Below are 21,569 nucleotides of genomic sequence, written 5' to 3' on the forward strand. Positions count from 1 at the left end.
GAAAGAAAGAAAGAAAGAAAATCTTAATGGCCAACAAACACATGAAAAATTTTTTTCCAATTCACCTATTGTTCAAAACATAAATTGAAATCACAGAGAACTGTGGCTTCATAAACATGTAGCAGAGCTGTAACATCCACAGCTGGGGACAAAACGTAAAGTCTTGCATTGCTGGCAGAAACAGTAATTTACATAGCCGTTTCTGAAAGCTGTCTGGCATTTTCTTATAGAAATGTGATGGCCACACGGTAATTAACCCTATTCCAGGGACTTTATCCAAAAACACAGTAAATATCAGTCTATATTTACACATATACCATGATATACATTGCAGTATTATTGTCCTGGCAAAAAAATAACCAAACGGGGCTAGGACGGTGGCTCATTTGGTGAAGTGTCTACTGCACAGGCATCATGCACTGAATTTCGGTCCCCAGAACCCAATGAAAAGCCAGGCGCAGTTACAAGTGCCGGTAACCCCAGCATTTGGATATAGGGGAGGATCTCTGAAGCTCATTGGTCAGCCAGCCTAACCTAAACCATGAGTTTCACATTCGTTGAAATACTGTCTCAAAAGATAAAGATAGAAAGCAATTGAGTAAAGATACCTGATATTGACCAGGTCTCCACATGCACACACATACCAACACCCACACTAACAAGTACCTACACATTAACACAGACACACACACACACACACACACACACAGAGAGAGAGAGAGAGACAGAGAAAACTAAGCAGGGGAATATTTAAATAGAGCATGACATACAAATTGCTTCCCAGAGTGAGTAAGATTATTAAGAAGGAATTAAATAGCCGGGTGTGGTGGTGCACGCCTGTAGTCCCAGCACTTGGGAGGCAGAGGCAGGCGGATCTCTGTGAATTCAAGGCCAGCCTGGTCTACATAGTGAGTTCCAGGACAGCTGGAGCTACAGGGAGACCCTGCTTCAAAAAGGCAAAAAAAAAAAAATAAGTAAAAATAAAAAAGGAATTAAATGTTAAACTAGTTTATTTCAAGACCTTTTTCAGAGGGTTGATTGAGAAATAAAGTTGATGTAATATTGTGTAAAATAATCAGAATGCTTTAATATATTTGTGTGTGTTTATATATAAATTGTAGTAACATGGAGAAAAATATAGAATGGATTAACTGACAAAGAGTAAAGATAGAAAGCAAGGAAAAAACAAGTGAAAGAAAGATCTTGTGGCACAGGTGATAGCTCACACTTTTAATCCTAGCAATTAGGAGGTTGGGGCAAGTACACATTCAAGACCCTGTCTCAAAAAACAAAACAGCAAAAAGATACTGTTCTGAAAATTAACAGAAATGATATACAATGATATACTTTTTGTTATTTATAAAGAATTTAATAAAATATCTTCAGTTTAGCACATACTAAATACAAATGATTGAATATTGTAAAACTTTCTAAAATGCTTTTATAATAATGCATATATAGATGAAGCTGTACATAAAAGGAAACCTGCATCAATTCAATTCTCATAGCTTGTCATTTGCGAGGTGGGGTTTGTTCTGTTTTTGAGACAAGTATCACTATTGAGCCCTGGCTAGCCTGGAACTCACTATTTATACCAAGCTTGCCTCAAACACAGAGATCTGCTTACTCCTGCCTATGAATGTGCCACTATGCCTAGCCCCTAATAGTCTCTTAATTTTTCAATTTTGTTGCTTTAATATAATTTTTTTTTTTTTTTGAGACAGATTCTTCCTGTAGCCCCATCTGGCCTGGAACTCAGTATGTAGAACAGGCTGGCCTCAATCTCACAGAGATCCTCCTGCCTCTGCCTCCTGAATCCTGGAATTAAATGGTATGCTCCACCACACCTGGCCCTAATATAAGATTTTTAAGTATGGGCTGGAGAGATGGCATAGTGGTTTAAGAGTACTGGCTGTTCTTGCAGAAAACCAGATTTCCATTCCCAGCATTCACATGGTGGCTAACAATTGTCAATAACTCCAGTTCCTGAAGATATGATGCCCTCTTCTCACCTCCATGGGTATTGCACAACACAGGTGCACTTGCATACATGCAGGCAAAACATTCACACATGTAAAAAATAAAAATAAATAAAATTTAAAAGAATTTTGCCAGGTGTGGTGGCACATGCTTTTAGTCCCAGCACTTGGGAGGCAGAGGCAGGGGGATCTCTGTTAGTTCAAGGCCAGCTTGGTCTACACAGTGAGTTCCAGAACAGCTGGGGCTTACAGGGAGACCCTGTCTCAAAAAGACCAAAAAAAAAAAAATTTATGTTTTCAAATGTAGTTTGAGTTAGTGTATTATTAATAATTTATAAATACGGGGTTGGGGATTTAGCTCGAGCCCTGGGTTCGGTTCTCAGCTCAGAAAAAAAAGACAAAATAATTTAAAAATACAAAAGAAAGATTCACACCAGGCATTTTAATTAGCTGTTTGCCCATCATTTATGATTGTAGTTTTAACAACATTTTTTTAATTTGCTGGTATATTTCAGTAGAATAATTTGTGCTTCGTGCCTCATTTCAACAGGTAAATGGTATTTTAAGTTTTAGTATGTCATACTTTAAAGGGTTAATGCCATCTCCTTTTTCTCCCATCATTGTCCCTTAAGGTACTAGCAGTAGTCTTATTTTGAGAGACAAAGATTGTAAAGGTTTTTATTTTATGTGTATGCTTGTAAAGCCTGCATGTATGTAAGTGTACCCATGTCATGCAATCCCTGCGGAGAGAAGAGGACATCTGATTACCATTGAACTGGAGTTATGGACGGTTGTTAGCTGTCATGTTGGTGCTAGGATTCGAACCCAGGTCCTCTGCAAGAGCAACCAGTGCTTTTAAGTGCTGAACCTTCTGTTAAGCCCCCAGTTTTCAAGCTGTTTGTTTGTTTGTTTGTTTGTTTGTTTGTGGGAGGGGCATATTTGAGAGGTCTCATTCTGTAATTGAAGCTAGCCTCAAATTTGTGGTGTTCCTCCCAGCTCTGCTTACCAAGTACAGGGATTATAAGCATCCATCTCTATACATGACAGTAAAGATTTTTTTTTAACCTTGCTAAACTACATGGCTCTGAGCATAATTTATTCATTGACACTTTTTCTTAATTTTCAGAAGTAAAGTTCATGATTACTCACCAGGGTCATCTAGCCAATGCCCTCGTTCCTGGCATAGAACTCCTGAGACTATGGCCCACATACTTGAGGTTGCAAGAGTAGTTTCTTAAGTGTTGAAATGCTGCTTAGTAGCTAATTACACCTACATATATTGATCCTGCCCATCTGCTATACACTATTTCAAACATACCACATGTTAATTCTTATGAAACCAATAGGTTAGATAGTAGTTATCCACAGTTAACACCTAGGAAACTGAGACCAGGGGCTAAAGAAGTTAGTAACTTAGCCATTTCCCCTCACCTAAAATAACTGACAGTATAAAAATGAGCATGGCAGATTAATTTTTCCTAATATAACTGCAAGATAAGAGATATCTTTTCATATCTTAATACTAGATAGTATCATGTCTTAAATATCAAGATAAATTTTAATCCATTATTTTATGTGATTCCATCAGAACCAAGAGTAGTCAAGTGAAAAAAAATTATGAGACATTCAAGAATGATAAAATATTTACTTAGTCCTTATGTCATCATTCTGGAAAAAAAATGCTCAAATGAAGGATTGCTTTTATATGTTAAAATGACTGATAAAAATTGGTAGATTTGTTAAATTTCATGCCATGTATTTGAGAAACACAGTCACAGCTCTTTTTAAGAAATGGAAATATGACGCCATACTGCTAGAAAATTTAAGCTTCTAGTGGAGTTTTTTAATTATCTAGAGGACTGTTTACAAGGAGCACAAGAAAATAGAATACTGCATGCTGGCCATGATTTTAGTCAGAGTAATGAACCATCAGAACACTGACTTTTGTTTACCAACATTTACTGAAATGCATTCAGATGAGGCTGTTTCATCCCCTATTTCCCATTGTATTTTCCATCTCCCTAAACCAACACGTCTTTTACTGCAACTTTACAGAACTCCTAAAGGTCTTTCATTTATACCTTTGCGTCTCTCCTTGGGATTTTCTTAGCAGGAACTATAGATGTCTTCTGTATTATATGTCACATTCATACTTTCCCTGGTAAACTGGCAAATACACTAGCTAATATAACTGGAGTGTTGTGTAGAAAATCTCTACAGCTGTTTGTATGTAACCTAAAAAAATTGCATAAGATGGACATACGGTGAATAATTTAAGATTACCCTTTAATATGTTTGACAGCGTGTAGTGGTAGAAAGAACAAGTTTAACTTCCCTAAGTCTTGGTTTCCTCACCTGAGTATGACTGAAGGTGGCCATGAGGAATAAGTTGATGTACACACAAGTAATGGGATGTTTTAGTCTGTGGTTTTTAAAGAGTTCTATAGTAACACATTTCACTTAGCTATTTTATAATTGTTCACAGAAAGAAGATAATGTTTTGTTTTGCTTTTTTCAGTTAAGCCAAATATAAGCTTCCTCAGTATAGATTTATACCTAGTTCACTAAAATCTTGTTATATCATTTCCTTGGGAAGTTCATTCTGCTTTCAAGCTCTTTACCAAATGACCTTTAAGACTATAATTTTAGAGGTAGACGTCATTGTGAAGCCAATTTCAAAATTATGTATTGAAAGAGGAGCATGGCTAAATTAAACCTGTACCAATAAAAATTTAGTAAATTCTAAAGGGTGTGAGCCATCTGTTTAAATTATTAGTAGAAATTACTGGGAATTTTGAGCACATTCTTGGATAATGACAGTTATAATAAGAGTTTAGTTCTCATTTTAATACATTAGTAACTTCAGCATACCCAAGCATTTCCTGCTTCTATATAAATGCTATTTTTAACTTGAAGAAGACCTGTCTTCTTCATTCTGTATCTAAGTTTCAAAATATTTCAGTACATAGTTCTGTTTTTTGAGAGGTATCTGTTTCATTTTTCCTAAAGATTGGGACAGGGAGAAATTACTTGAAGCTTGGATGTCTAACCCAGAGAACTGCTGCCAACGATCAGGTGTTCAAATGCCAACTCCACCGCCAAGTGGATATAATGCCTGGGACACGCTTCCTTCTCCAAGAACCCCGAGGACAACACGCTCTTCTGTCACATCTCCAGATGAAATCAGTTTATCTCCTGGGGACTTAGATACCAGTCTGGTATGGCTTAGTGTACTTCCATAGCTTTGGTTTTCATTTTTTAGCTTCTGAACTATTTAACATTGTTCCATGGAGTGGCTGGTTACAATCTTATAATTGGATCTTGTATCTTGTTTTAAAGCATCTTTTATTTTCATGCTTTGATAAATTCTTAATATCACAGAATATTTTTGTGATCTCTGAATTATAGATTGAAAAGCAAAAAAATTTCTTTTTCCATTTCAAAACAGTTTGGGAAAGACATCTATATTTTCTCTTAAAAGCTTCAATATGATTAAACACAGTATACTGAAATATTAAAAACTGAGTTTGTAGTAGTTTATTGAAAGCTCATTTTTTTTTTTTTTTTTTTTTTGGTCTTTTTGAGACAGGGTCTCCCTGTAGCCCCAGCTGTCCTGGAACTCACTGTGTAGACCAGGCTGGCCTTGAACTCACAGAGATCCACCTGACTCTGCCTCCCAAGTGCTGGGATTAAAGGCGTGCGCCACCACGCCCGGCTTGAAAGCTCATTTTTAAACCTTTACAATATGTTTTGATCATCATATGCTTGTTTCCGCAAAGCTTCTAAGTTTGTTGTTTGGGTGTATTTCCATAGTAAATGGGAATAGCACTGCCCTTGTATGGCATGAGTTGGCACACCATTGTTATGCTTTTAGGAACTTCCAGTGTTCCTTGAATGGTTTAGCTCAGAAATTTGTAATAAATATGAAACCATCCCTTGTGTAATGGTAGGGACCATTTAGGAAAACAAAATCCCATTTCTATAATTTACATCTATAACATAAGGTTGCCTTCTTATAAGTCACTGTTAAAAGATAACATAGTTTTTTAGCAAGGTTCCTTACTTGAAAATTTTTACTTTGCTGTTTTATTTGGTGGGAGAAAGGGGTGCTAGAACTTGAACTCAGGTGCTTGCCTGTGCTAGGCACATCCCCAGCCCAAGTTGCCAATCTTAATATCCTGAATTGCCATGTTCAAAACACAGAGTTACTCTGTTTTTGAGGAGTTTTCTGGATGAGCATAGGATAAAGAACATGAAACTGAAGTGATTATTTTGTAGCATACAATGTGATCTTGACTGGAATAGATTATAATGATTTGTTTTTTGTACTTTTCCACATGTACAGATGCTACAGATGCTAATTAATAGGGAAATTTAGTTTGGCTTTTGCATTAAAACATTTAAATGCCACAATATTATACTAAAAATAGTCATAATATTTATTATTCAATCCAAGATAGGCACTTTTAACAGCCCTTGTAGCTTTAAAAAACATTTAACTTTTAAAATTTATAATTAGTGAAGTAATGTTTTTGCCATTAAAACATTGAATAGGGGCTGGAGAGATGGCTCAGCAGTTAAGAGCACTGACTGCTCTTGCAGAGGATCCAGGTTCGATTCCCAGCACCCACATGGTGGGTACAAACCATCCTTAACTCCAGTTCCAGGGGAATCCGAAGCCCTCTTCTGACCTCCGTGGCATTGCACGACACGGGTGCACTCACATACATGCAGACAATACACTCATACACATAAAATAAAAATAATAAATAAAATATTTAAAAGAAACATTGAATAAAGTAAATGTATTGTTTCTCTCCAAAGTACAACCCTTTTAAGTCCCTTTTCTTATATGTCTCCAGTGTGACATTTGTATGTGCAGTATTTCTGTATTTGAAGATCCAGTGGATATGCCCTGTGGACATGACTTTTGTAGAGGATGTTGGGAGTCGTGAGTATATGAGAGCTTACTCATCTCTAACTACATGATAGGACATCTGATTTACTAATAAAATTGCATTCAGTATGTAACAGTGTGGTTCACTTACTGGTTTCTTATTTATATTGAAATGTATTATACTTTACTACTAAGAAGGAATATTTTTGTTTTTCCTGTTTGACAACAAGACAAGTATATATTAATAACAGTGTTACTATTTAATTTATATTGTATCTAATATAAATATCAAGCTTATACTATCGAAATATCAAGAATCAGTTGTGTCTTATATCTCAGGACTTTTAAGCACTTAGTTTTGTGTTTTCTCTGAATTTTTTGAGGCAAGCAAATAGCCTTGAAAATCTATAAGAATATAGATATTTAAAATTCCTTTTTATTTATTTATTTTTAATTAATTCAGAACTAAATGCCTCTACTAAAGATTGGGTGTATATTACAATGGAAAATTTACTTTTTCTCTTATGCTTCTCTCTGCCCTCCTTCCTGTCACCTGTCTTAGATTTGCACGTTCTCATGCACGAGCTTTGTTTTGTGATTGCGTCTTCTGAGAGATTTTGTAAACAAATGGCAGAGCACAACGAATGCACAGTACAGTAGCTCGCTGTCTCTGGGGACACACAGAACTCTTATTTGATGATTTAACTAAGAAAAATTTTAAAATTTCAAGCTATTTTTTTCATTGTGTACTGTGTGCCAAGGTCTAGGGAGCACCACAAAAGAGAGAGCAAAGAACTGGAGAAAATTTGAGGGTTTTTTCCTATTTTTTAAAAGTTTCGTTGAGGTACCCATTGACTTACATCTGTATATGTATTTAAAATAAACAAGTGTATAAACTTGTTATAATGTATACACTATGAAACCATCATCATAATCATAATAATGAATATATCCTTCACCCTTGGAAGTTTACTCATAGTGGTGAATAGCTCAGTGGATAAAATATTTGCCCAAGCATGGAAAATTTAAGTTCATTTTCCAGAACCACATTAAAATGTTGGGCATAGTAGGCTACACTTATAATCCCAGTGCTGGAGAGGTGGAGACAGACAGATCCAGATTTTAGGGCTCACTGTCCAGCCAATATGGCCTCATTGGCTAGCTCTAGGGCAATGAGAGACTATCACAGAGGAAGTTGATAGTGTTCCTGAGGATGACACCTGAGGTTATCCATGTGGCCTCCACATACAGGCATACACATATGCACACCCACATTCATGTGCACCTGCACACACACAATTTACTCATTTCCCCTTGAATCCAGCTTGTGCTTCTCTTTCTGCCTTCCTGTAATCCTCCCACATCTGTTTTCCACCCTGAATACATAAACAACCTACTGATCTGTCATTCTGGTTTCATTTGGTGTGCTTTTATGTTTTCTGCAACAGCGTGAGGCAAGATTTCATTTGGAGAAAACAAAAACTGCTTTTCAAAATGTCATCAGGTGATATTCTTAGTCTAACAGGGTCAAGTTAACATAGCTGATACAAGAAGACTATTTGACAGAGGTCAGAACTCACAAACTAAAGTAATCCTTGACCTAGTTCTGGAGCAGAAAATCTTCTTCAGATAATTAGCTTAACATTATCAACTCTGCTGTTTGAGGGACCTGCTGTGTTAACCTGGGTTTTGCCAAGTTGCAGTTATTGGACTTGATTCATATGTAAAACAAGTGGGTAGTTAATATATTGATTTAAAAATCACTTATAAATTAATAGCAATCTTTGCAGCAACATAAAGGAAATAAATGTGGCTTTTGATGACAAGGTTTCTGAAGATCCTCATAAAGCTTGAGAAACGTCCATCTGTCTTTTCCCAATCCCCCTATGTTATCAGTCAAGCCAGATGCTTTGGGGCGTCTGTGCCAAGGACTTAAAACAAAAAGGAATTATATTTTCTACTCACTTTAGAATGTCCTTTCTAATATTAAGGCTTGTGCCTCAGGTCTATTGAAGTCTCACTGAGATTGATTTCTTTTCTTCCTAAGTAAAATGTTATCAATAGAATTAAAGAAAAAAGATAAGAAATTATCAAAGTCATTGGTGATGATAACTCGAGAGTCATAATTTAATTGCCTCTTTTCCATTTATTTTCTCTAGAATTTAAGTGTTAAATACAGTATAATCCACTACCTCAGCAGTGTACATAGAGTACAACATAGAGCTCATTTTAATATTTATCTGAATGAAATAAATGTAAGGGAAATGTAACCTTTCTCTTTAATATAAAAGTGTGCTAACCAGCACAGTGCACACACTAATCCCACCATTCAGGAGGCAGAGGCAAGCGATCTCTGTTAGTTAAGTCTAGCCTGGTCTACATAGCGAGTCCCAGGCCAGTTGGGTCTACAGGGAGACCCTGTCTCAAAAAAAAAAGTCAAAAAGCAAAGTATGCTGTATTTCAGTGGTACCCCAAAATACCTTGATTTTCTCCACTTTTATATAAAAGGATAAACTATCAAGAATTGAATTTGAATTTATAAATCACTCAGTTCTAATGTTTGTTTTGTTTTGTTTTGCTTTGCTTTGTTTTTTGAGACATGGTCTTACTCTGTATCCCTTGTTGGCCTGAAACTCATTATGTTCCAGCCTTGTTTGGAACTCACAAATATCTGCCTGTCTCTGTGCTAGGATTAAAGGAGTGTGCCACCATGTCTGGCCTCAATTCAGATTTTCATAGGGGATAAAACAAAAACAAATATAGTTATATAAACCATATGTATGTAGATACATAAATGTGTATATAATGAGTGCTTAGAACTCAATTGATAGTCCATGCTTTATTGGTGATTTTTTTTTTTTTTTTTTTTTTTTTATAAAATGCATGAAAAGTAATAAAAATATTGGGGTTTTTTTTGGTTTTTGTTTTTTTGTTTTTGTTTTTTTGTTTTGTTTTGTTTTTTGTTTGTTTGTTTTTTTGTCTTTTTGAGACAGGATCTCCCTGTAGTCCCAGCTGACCTGAACTCACTATGTAGACCAGGCTGGCCTTGAACTCACAAAGATCTGCCTGTCTCTGCCTCCCAAGTGCTGGGACTAAAGGCGTGCGCCACCACGCCCTGCCTGGGATTTTAGTTTTTTAATACTGAGTTTTACTCTGTAGTCTAGGCTAGCCACAAACTTGAAGGCATCCTGCCATAGCCTCCTGAGTTCAGGGTTACAGGTGTGTGCCACCATGTGCAACTTATGGCGGAGTTTGTGGATGGGGAATAAACCCAGAGCCTGGTGCCATTGAGCTATTCCCCTAGCCCTTGTGGGTATTATTTTAATCACACTATAATAGAAAATTCATCAAAAGAAAAATCTTAGAATGTACAAATAACTTGCATCCTTACCTTTCTTCTATCAATTGATATTTTAAATAGGTTTTTAAATCTGAAAATTCAAGAAGGTGAAGCTCACAACATTTTCTGCCCTGCATATGAATGCTTCCAACTTGTGCCTGTAGAGATCATAGAAAGTGTAGTTTCTAAAGAGATGGACAAACGATACCTGCAGTTTGATATTAAGGTATGTTGCCAATTACCTGATTTCCAGAATCTTAATACATTAAGCCTGCTTTTTTACTTTTTGAAAACAAGATAATGATCTCTAACTTTGTTTCTCAGAAATATTGCATAAAAGAATGATAATATTAATTAAAATTTTGAGCCAGAGTAGCATTTTGTAATCATAAAAGACAAAATGAAAGACTTAACATATCAGTTACCACAAAAAGCTATTAATCATAACTCTTTACCAATTTACCTGTTCCACTGTTATTGCTGATTGATCAAAATAATTCTCAAAGTAGATAGTCCATATGTTTTTCCAACTATATTTTATACTCCTGAAAATGAGTATTTACAAATAAAAATTTTTTAACCTGGAAATTAATCATTTCTTAAATTCAAATAATTGTTTCATGTAATTAATTATAATGTTTTTTTCTCCTATTTTCCATGCTCTCTATTTTCATTTAGGAGTTATGATTTAAAACTTCATTTCAATTGCTTTTTTGGATACTCTTGCTTCACATACTGGTGTATGGGTTTGCAAAAAGAGGCCCTGCTTCTTCAATTTAGAAAGTGTTATTGTAATGATTTTTTTGTATTATAAGATGCCATTTAGAAATTTACTATTGTAATGAGGATAATTACAAGATTTTGCTCATATTTCATCAAAAAAGTAGCGCATCATATGACAAACCTTTTTTTTTTTTTTTTTTTTTTTTTTTTTTTTTTTGTTGTCTTTGAGATAGGGTCTCCCTGTAGCCCCACCTGGCCTGGAACTCACTATGTAGACCAGGCTGGCCTCAAACTCAACGAAGATCCACCTGCCTCCCAAGTGCTGGGATTAAAGGCATGCACCACCATGCCTGGCATGACAAACCATTTTTAAGTTACATGTTTCCTATGTGTATAACTGCATTTTTACTTTATCGTCATTTACCTGGTTTTTAAATTAAAGAAAATTAGGTTTGAAAGTCATGTCATTACTAAAGTAATTGTCACTTTTTTCACTCTGAAGTATTTCTAGTATTTTCCAATAATTTTTTAGTATTTTTTGAAACTGACAACTTATTGTGTGTTATTTTTATTTGCTTTTATTTACTGTGGAAGTGCTCTCTATATTGTAATTTATAGCTGAAATAGTTTCTTTTGTTTTTTTATTACTATTTTAAACAGGCCTTTGTTGAAAATAATCCTGCCATTAAATGGTGTCCTACTGCAGGCTGTGAAAGAGCAGTCAGACTAACCAAACAGGGCTCAAATACATCTGGGTCTGACACACTCAGCTTCCCATTGCTCAGAGCCCCTGCTGTGGACTGTGGAAAAGGACACCTCTTCTGCTGGTTAGTACAAGACAGGCTGGAACCAGCCTCAGCACTTGCCTCAGCATTTTGGAACAGTTTTTAAAGAGCATTTCCACCTTCAATCAGGCCTTTAAATTGTAGTATACTTGATATCATTCTTAGTAATTTAGGAATCTGTAATAAATAGCAACAGCTCATAGCTATCACAGACTTGATGTATGCCAGGCACTATGCCAAGTAGTTTTAAATTTAATTATTCCACCAATCCTTTGAATTGAATACTGTTATTATGCCCATTTTATAAACAAGGAAATTCAGACACAGAAACATTTCTCAGGATTATACAGCTAGGAAATGGCAGAAGTGGAATTGGAACCCCACTGTGTTGATTCCAAAGCCCTGTGTTAATTTATAGTAACAAATTGTTGACTAGATTAGAAAATGTTAATGGTCAAACTGGAGAGATGGCCTCTTGCAGAGGAACAAGGTTAGCACCCACATGGTGGCTAACAACCTTTGCAATTCCAGTTCCAGGGGAATTTGATGCCCACTTCTGACTTGCGTAGGCATTGCACAACATAGATGCACTTATATACATGCAGTCAATACACTCATACACATAAAATAGAAAATAATAAATGAAGGAAATGTTAATGGTTAAGCATCTTCTCATAAGCTACAAGCCTTTAGCAGTTATTCTAAACCAAGGATGGGCTTTGAATTGCAATCTATTCCAATTTTAAAAATTACTTTTATTTAAGAATTTATAACAATATATTTTGACAGTATCTAGATCCCATTCCCCTCTCTACTTCCACCTTATATCCCTCCCCCCAATGTCCTCAGTTATTATTTGTTTGGGTTTGGTTTGGTTTGGTTTTAAGGCCTATTGAGTCTAATCTGTGTTTCCCAAGTTCTCTTGGGTGTGGGTCTATCCCTTGGAGTCTGGTCCAACCTACCAGGAGTCACACTAGTAAGGAAAACTGATTCTCCTTCTTCTAGCATCTATCAGTTACCAATAGATGCTCAGCTAAGGCTGAGTTTCCTGCCTGTCTCCCCCATCCATGCTGGACCACTATCTAGCTTGGGTTTATACAGGTCTTATTTATGCTTTCATGTAAGTGTTGTGTGTTCATCTGTAAAGGTACCTTGTGGTGTCCAGACAACACAGATTCCTTATATTCACCTTTCACCTCTGGCTCTTACAATCTTTTTGCCCCCTCTTCTGCAATGATCCCTGAACTTTGGAAGGTAAGGATGTGATATAGGTGTCCCATTTAGGGTTGAGCACTCCACAGTGTCTTATACTCTGTATGCTGACCCATTATGGGCCTCTGTGTTAATTACCATCTGGTGAGGGTTGAGAGAGGCATTCATCTATGACTACTGGCTTTGTATTACTTGTGTTTTACTTAGTTTCTAGTGCCTTCTAAGTATCGAATAAGGATGAACTGTTGATCTATCAGTATTGCAGAGAAAATGTACCTCAGTATGCTTGTTTGGTTGTATCTTTGTCAGTAATCAGCATTCTGCTTTATTCAGAGTAGATTCAGTTGACAGTTCTATTTAATTAATCATCAGGAAAGTATTCTGCCTTTTGTCTATTTCTATAATTATGACATGTGACTATACCTTTTTAGTTATTTTTAATTAATTTGTGTGTGGGAGTGTGTGTGTGTGTGTGTGTGTGTGTGTGTGTGTGTGTGTGTACACATGTGCCCACACTCATATGCTTGCACTACAGTACGCATGTCAGAAAACAGCTTGTGTGAACCAGTTCTTTCCTTACCGTGTGTGTTCCAGGGATCAAATTTAGTTTGTCAGGCTTGGTAGCAAGCACCTTTACCAACTGATCTTGAATATACTTTAAATGGTTATAAAACTCTAGTTTTAGAAATCAAGATCTACATGCAAGGCAATACATGCATACACATAAAATAAAAATAATAAAATATTTTTAAAAATTAAAAAAAAGAAATCAAGATCTAATCATAGCTAGCTAGTAAAAAGATACAGTTATAAAACTGTCCATACCCCCAACATGCCTATTTCTTATAATTATTATAAAAACTATTTATTGAACTACCAGCCTATATATACTATGCTATAGATCAGAGGTCAGCGAACTACTATGTAGAACTAGTTTTACAAACAAATTTTTATTCGAATACAGCTATGCCCTTCCATGCCAGTTTATTTATGTATTGCCAGTGTTGTATTTGGAGCTATGACTACAGAATTGAGTAGTTGCCACAAAGACTGTTGGTGTCCAGTATTTAAAATGTTTGCTCTTTAACTCTTTACAAAAAAATTTTGCTTACCTTTGCACTAGATGCTTGGGTTTAGTAATTAGTGAAAAGAAATCATATTTACTACTTTCATAGCTAAACCAGAGAAAATAAAATATCAACAAAATTCTCAGTAATGTTATACTTTTATATGCCTTAAAGGTTATTTTCCAGAACATTAAAAAAAATGTCCAGTCTTTAAACTTTTGCAACTTTATATTATTTATGATGATATTGACTCCACTAATATAAGAGGCTAGAACTACAGAATGAGAAAGAAACTAATTCAGAAATTCTTTAAAAACCAGCCTCAGTTGAAAACAATAAAAAAGAAGGAAAACATTAAAATACCTGAGAAACAGAATTAATTTGTAACATTTTCTGAGATCTCAAAAGAATAATACTTTGAAGGGATAGAGTAGAACTTAGAAGTTGTCAAGTTCTATGGTTTTTGCTTTTAGAGATTTCTCTGTAAATTTTACATTGTTGTATTACCACATTCTGTTTGAGTACTCCATATAGTAAGTTTGTTTTGACCCAGAATAAGTAAACCTGTGAAAGTAGATCATACCTTCTGCATTTCTTTCTTTTGCCCCTTTTTTTGAGACAGGGTCTCCCTGTAGCCCCCAAGCTGGCCTGCAGCTCGGTATGTAGACCAGGCTGGCATTGAGTGCTGGGATTGAAGATGAGCACCACCATGCCCAGCCATATGTAAATTTCTAGGTCAACAGATATATCAGTTTACTTTTTCTCTTGCCCTAAAGAATCAGGCTGATTATGACCAAGATTCATTGGAAAGGTTAGGCTAAGATCTCAGGCTCTGTTTTGAATTTCTTCCTTATTTCCGGATCTGTCAAAAGCCACTTGGACAAAGGTCACATTTGCTCTTTCTCTTAACTCATAAGGATAGTAGACTTAGCAAATAGAATCATCTTTTTCTGGGCATTGTACATGAAAGGAAAAGATGACTTAAATGAAATGAAAATAGGTTTTATGAAGGACAAACTCAGATTTTAAGTACTTGAGCTTAATCTAGTTGCCTTTCAGTTTTGATAGTCTTTAAAGTATAGAATTGTGAGATGCTCTCTCTGGGATTTTTTTATTGCCTACTTCATCTCTCTGGGCATTAATTTCAGCCCTTGTTTTCACATTGTTAGTCATATAGGGTAACTGGTGACTATAGTCAACAATTCTGAGTTAGAAACATTTACATTTTCTGCTGTCCTATTTTCAACAAGAAGTGAAATCTCCCAGAAGAGCAAGCTGTCCAAGAGAGAGGGCTTTACAAACTAAAGGCATATGATCTGGTTTTGCTCCTTTTTTCCCTCCTGAAAGCTCAGAAACAATTTTCTGTGTCTGTATATACGTGCACTCTTACACATTTGTGTGCTTGTGGAGGCCTGAGGTCGATGTCAGGTCTCTTCCTCTATTACTATCCACCTTCTTTTCTTTGAGACTGGATTGTTCATTGAACTTGGAGCTCACCTGGTGCCTAGGCTGGCTAACCAGCAAACCCCCTAAATACTCCTGTCTGTATCTCCCAGCACTAGGATTACAGCTGTCTCCTCCACACCCAGCTTTTATGTGAGTGCTAGAGATCTGAACTCAGGTCTTTAGGCTTACACAACAGGCACTTAACCTACTGAGCCATCCCCCCAGCCCTCAGAAACCACAAAATGACTGAATTTAGGATACTGTCTCCCTTTAGCTTGTATACTTGGAGTTTTTATATACTACGTGAAATTATCTCCAAATGTTATTAAAAACTAGAAGGGCTGGCCAGGCATGGTGGCACACACCTTTAATCCCAGCACTCGGGAGGCAGAGGCAGGTGGATCTCTGTGAGTTCAAGGCCAGCCCGGTCTATGTAGTGAGTTCCAGGACAGCGGGGGCTACAGGGAGACCCTGTCTCAAAAAGAAACCAACTAGAAGGGCTGAGTGTGATGGCACAATTCCTTTAATCCCAGCACTCACAGGGTGGCAGAGGCAGGTGTATCTCTGTGAAGCCAGTCTGTTCTACAAAGCAAGTTCCAGGCCAGCTGGGGCTATAGGGAGACCCTGTCTCAAAAAACATCAACAACAACAAAAAATAACTGGAAGGACTTTGACTTGTGTGAATAACTGTTTCCCTTGGTTTTTTTTTTTTTGGTTCAGAAGGAGTCCATAACAAAGATTCTCATTATTGAACTTTGTTCTCAGTGAGGGCTCCCTTGCTTTTCTTTGTATAGAATATGTCACTATGTAACTTCTCTGCCCTTTGAACAAGCACAATTTTTTATATTAGACTAGGCATTTAAAGAGTTGTCGTCAAAGACAACATTCACCTCTCTCCACCAGAGCCCATATTTAACCTGGCGTAGTAATCACCTTTCTCTTGTATTGCTTCAGAGTGGCCTCTGGTCCTTAGTTATAATCACAGGTTTTTGCATTGGAATCTGGGAACCTTACCTAAGTCCTAAGACAGTTAAACCTATTTTAGAGTTATTTGCACAATTTACTGGGAAAGGCTGAGGTAGATAGCTAAGTGGTAGAGCACTTAAATAGCATGCCTGAGGTCCTGGGTTCAGTCCCCAGGATAGACAAAACAAAACAAAAATCAGATTTATTGGGAAAGAATATTCTGAATAGTGATATGATAGGATTTCCCACATACTATCTAGCAACGAATATTTGTTTACTGAAACTACAGAGAAAAAAAAGTAAAACCTCTGATAGGAAGGTTTGAATCTTATTTGTACACATGCTAAGAAACAACAGTATCAGGTTTCTAGTTCACTTAAGTGTCCAGTAATTCAGAGTACAGTGTACAAGTAGTCAGCGAAAATTCTGAAAGGTAATTAACATTAAAGTTGTCAGCAAATCTTTATTTTTCTCTAATAACCACAATAAGAATTTTGACAGTATCTGTTTCCTTGTTAGTGATTATGAAAAGCTGCCACTCTCTCAGTAAATTCTCCCTGTAGCCCAAGGTGGCCTGGAACTCACTAGTAAACAAGCTGGCCTTGATCTCATAGAGATCCCTGATTTATTTTACCTGGAACTGAAGTCAAGGATTGTTGTTAGGCTTGGCTGTCATGTGGGTGCTGGGAACCAAACCCCGATCATCTGCAAGAGCATCCAGTGCTCTTAACCACTGAGCCATCTCTCCAGCCTCAGCCCCACCCTTGCTGCTTCTTGTTTTCTCTTCTGCTTGGTGAGCCTGCCATGGCTCTCCTCTTCTCAAGATGCAGGTCCAGGGGCTTGAACTTCTTGCCCTTGTAGAATTTTCTGAGGTTTTCTTCCTGAGTCTGGTTAATGTTGGTGGGGACATGGACAACAGATTTGTGCACAACTTGGATCTTGGAGTGCTAAGACACTTGGGCCAGTCACTTTAGTGACTGACAGCTAGGACAGCTCCATCTTCAGATCCTCCATCTGTTCTAGCGGCTCCTCCTTCTTGCCATGAAGGTCCCTAACCTTAACCTTGGCTGTGGCTTTCAGCTGCTTCTGTCCAAGGGGAAAAAAAAAAAAAGCACCTTTTTTTTTTGATACAAGGTCTCACTGTGTAGCCCAAGCTGGTCTCCGACTCACAAAGATGGGCCTACCTATGCTTAAGGACATGTACCACCATGCCTAGCCTCTTCACACTTACCTAGCCTGGTACATTGTATATTTCATAGGTTAAATCTTTTTGAAAAAAATGTATTTAAAATTCTCCTAGTGGGTTAGAGACATGGATCAGTGGTTAAGAGGGCATATTGCATTTGCAGGTAACCCAAGTTTGATTCCCAGCACTCGGGAGGCAGAGGCAGGCGGATCCCTGTGAGTTCGAGGCCAACAGTGGCTGCAGGGAAATCCTGTATCAAAAAGACACACACACACACACACACACACACACACACACACACAATTCTCTGGAGGAACTGGAGAATTAGCTCAGTGGTTAAGAGCACTGGCTGCTGTTGCAGAGAACCTGGGGTTGGTTCCCAGCACCCACATGTCAGTTAACAACCTTTTGTAACTCCAGTTCCAGGGGACACCACACCTTCTTCTGACTGGGCATTGCACAACACAGGTGTACTTACATGCATGCAGGCAATGCACTCATACACATAAACTAATAAGCATGGAAGAAGCGAGAGCAGTCTCTGTCCCAATTCCCTATCCACAAGCTGGGTAACCTCTTCAGAGGATGGTGTGATAAGAATAGGAGGTAGGAATTAGCTAGGCAGTTAGGGTAAAAAGACCCCAAAGAAAAGTAGCCAGTTTCTTGGATAAAACTCAATGTTCTTGGGCCTCTTAGCCACCTATTCCATTCCAAAAGCCAAAAATGTCAAAAGTATTTGGGAGCTCTTATCTAATCCTTAAAAGAGTTTAGGGCTACCTCTTCAGAGGGGGGAATGTTAGAGTAGCAGAAAGCCCCATTAAAAAAAAAAGAAGAAGAAAGTACATGAAGTTATCAGAAAAAAAAAAGTGATGGAGAGATACGGGAGGAGTTGGAGGGGAGAGTGGGCATGGATTTGATCAAAACACCTTATATGCTTATATCCCTGTATGAAATTCTCAATAAATTATTTTTTTTTTAAATGAACCTGTGCATTCTAGGCAAAGTCACTGTCACCAAACTAAGTCCCAGCCCTCCAAATAAATCTGAAATCTTTATTTCAGGGGAGCCCAGATCCTCTGCCTCCTTCGGATGCATACACTATCCCAGGAGCATCTTTCTATTCTAGCTTTTCCCAGATCCTAAGTTTCTGCTACACAACTGAATTCACCTGCAGAAACAAGACTGGGATGGAGCGTGTCTAGACACAGAGAACCAGCCACCTCAGCTCCACAGTGTGGCCATTATACTTCCAATCTGGGATGAGCTTGCTTGTAATCCCCTCCTCAACTGCTGGCTTTACAGACAGCCTAACCTCAATAGGAAGTGGATTTGAATGTCAAGCCCCATTGCATTTGGGGGATCAAAACACTTATGTAAAGCAATGCTCAGAAATTGGGAGGTTCAATTATGCTATTTCTCCTGGAACTTCACCTGCAAGAAAACTCCTGGGGAGTTGGTAGGTCCCACTCTTCAGCCCACCTTTTCCTCCAATATCTGCACCACACCTGCCGATGTGGATACTACTATTCAAGCATGATCAAGTTGTTATGAATTTTGAGTTACTATTTTTATACTTTTGTTGGCGTACAGGATAGTAGTTTTGCCTTTTTAGTGTTCCAGAGAATAATTGTTTTTTAAAACGATGATTCTTTATCTGAAATAAAATGTATTCATAAAAAGAAAATGATTCCTCTTTAATTAACTCAGTACTCAGTATTGGTTCTACAATAAAGTTATATAATTACATTTCAACTTCTTGTTGGAAATTTTTTTATCAATAATGAAGCTTGGTACTTTAATAAAAGATATTTCTTTTTTCAGAGTCCTTTGAAGCCATTGTATGTTCCTGCCAAAGTTGTACATATTGACACATGTTCAAGGAGAGAACCCATCCCTGGTTTGTTGATAGTCGGTTAACATCCAGGACTAAGGACATTAGACAACTGCATTTTTCTTTATAACCTCTTACCCAGGCACTTTCTTGGGTAGATAATTCCATTGATGTCTCTAGCTCAGAATCTCCTCACTATTGTGTTTTACTGACATCTTGAGATACAATTTCAACAGATACCAGGTCCTTCAGGATAATTCATTAAAACTTACGCACCCTAGTGATCTCAGGATGCTGAGGCAGGAAGATCATGAGTTGAAGACAGCCGGGATATGCAGAAAAACTCCCGTCAGAAGAACAAAAAACCAAAAGTCCTTAAAGAATTTAGCTTTATGGTGTCAGCAGAGCCCTCATCTGTAATCCAGATTATCAGTCGGCTGTTCTGTTTGGAGCAATTATTACAATACTTAGGAGCAGTCCAAGCTTATTTTCTCAGATGCCTTAGTGCTCAAAGTTAGTAAGTAGCAACATCCAGCTCTCTTTCTAAGGTGTAGTCCTTGCTGTAGCATCTTTACTTACAAGCTTCTCCCTTTGTACCTACTTGTATGTATCACATAGGAAACTATGCCAAGCTGCTGTCACACTCAGAAGAGATCTTGCTGATTGAGCTCCCACCTGATGAAGCAGCAAATCTCTTGTCCTATAAGGTTCTGGAAAGGAAAACCTGTTGCCATCTAATGCCACACAGCCTCAGGGAGCTGTGCACATTAATAAGCAGTTACAGCCTTTGAGAAGTGCTGGGGTTTTCCTTCCACGATTTTATTTTTCCTTTCAGAATATGTTTTGACAGCAGGACCAATATACTAGTATTGACTCTTCTAGATGCTATGTTATTTAATCTCCAGGGGGAAATCTTAATAGAATTATTTTATTTTCATTGATTTCATTCATTTCTTTTAGGTGTTGCAGATGTCTAAGAGGTTTTTGTTTTGTTTTGTTTGCATCTTAAGATTTTTGTCCAGCTTTCTTGAGGTATACTTAACAAATAGGTTTTTTTTTGTGACTCCTGAGAAATGTAGACTCACACTACCCTCATGTTTTAGGCACCAGATAGAAGCACTGTTTCTGGATCTATGGGTCACATATTCCTTGCTCTTGTATGTGCTAGTACATGTGCCAAATGAAAATTGCAGTTATCATAGTCATCACATTTCTGGAAAGCAGAGTTGATCTGAATCTGCACTTTAGTGACTATAAAATATACATTCTATTTTTAAACAACTTAATTAATTTTGAGTGTCTACTAATTTGCTACTAAGTACAGCTACCACCACTTAATCCATTTTTAAAACTTTCTCATAATCCCCACAGAGACTCTATTAAGCAGCAATTCTCCATCTTGCTTTCCCCAACCACTGATAACTATTGTTTTCTTTCTCTGTGAATTAGTCTACTTTAAAACATTTGAAATCCGTGGAATCCTGCAATTTTTATTCCATGTGTCTTGCTTATTTCTTTTTTTAAAAAAATGTAAAAAAGTTCTGTCCATGTTGTAGCATGTGTAGTATAATATTCTTTTATAACTAATTCCATATATATGTATATTGCAATTCATTTATCCGTCTGTTGATGAACACGTTTCTGCCATTTGATTATTGCATGCTACTATAAATACTGGTATATAAATTAAAATCTTGGATTTTAATTCTTTTATTTATATTATATTATATATATATATATATATGGTTTTAATCTGAATCCAATGGGGGGGGTTGTTACTGGTTTTGGTTTTGTTTTTTTGAGACACAGTCTTACTGTGTAGCCCTGACTGACCTGAAACAGAGATCTGCCTGCCTCTGCCTCCCAAATGCTGAGATTAAAGGTATACCCTACCACACCCAGCTCTATGGTTTGAATTTAAAATGCCCCTCATAGGTCACACATTTGAACACTTCATCCTAAGCTGGTGCACTGTTCGGATAGGTTGTAGAACCTTTAAGAAGTAGGGCCTGGGGCTGGAAAGATGGCTCAGTGGTTAAGAATACTTATTGTTCTTGTAGAAGACCCGGGTTCGAATCTCAGCACCCACATGGCAGCTAACAACTGTCTGTAACTCCAGTTCCAGGGGATCCGACGG

At 37.2% G+C, this 21,569-nt stretch overlaps 1 protein-coding gene and 1 non-coding gene across 4 annotated transcripts in view; one reads left to right on the top strand and one right to left on the bottom strand.

Moving 5' to 3' along the window:
- The window catches only part of Ankib1 (ankyrin repeat and IBR domain containing 1), a 142,102-nt gene that overhangs the window by 96,512 nt on the left and 24,021 nt on the right, over positions 1-21,569 (top strand). For all 3 annotated transcript variants that reach the window (XM_008822540.2, XM_008822541.3, XM_029558357.1), the window contains exons 6-9: positions 4,989-5,197; positions 6,842-6,930; positions 10,298-10,442; positions 11,600-11,766. In XM_008822540.2, the coding sequence (XP_008820762.1) occupies positions 4,989-5,197; positions 6,842-6,930; positions 10,298-10,442; positions 11,600-11,766 (610 nt within the window). The remainder of the gene's footprint in view (positions 1-4,988; positions 5,198-6,841; positions 6,931-10,297; positions 10,443-11,599; positions 11,767-21,569) is intronic.
- On the bottom strand, positions 16,166-16,221 carry LOC115068319. The gene has a single exon (XR_003847686.1). It is a non-coding gene; the product is annotated as a small nucleolar RNA SNORD103/SNORD85 (small nucleolar RNA).

This window comes from Nannospalax galili, unplaced genomic scaffold (genome assembly GCF_000622305.1).
Source record: "Nannospalax galili isolate Female #2095 unplaced genomic scaffold, S.galili_v1.0 scaffold85, whole genome shotgun sequence".
Lineage (NCBI taxonomy): Eukaryota > Metazoa > Chordata > Mammalia > Rodentia > Spalacidae > Nannospalax > Nannospalax galili.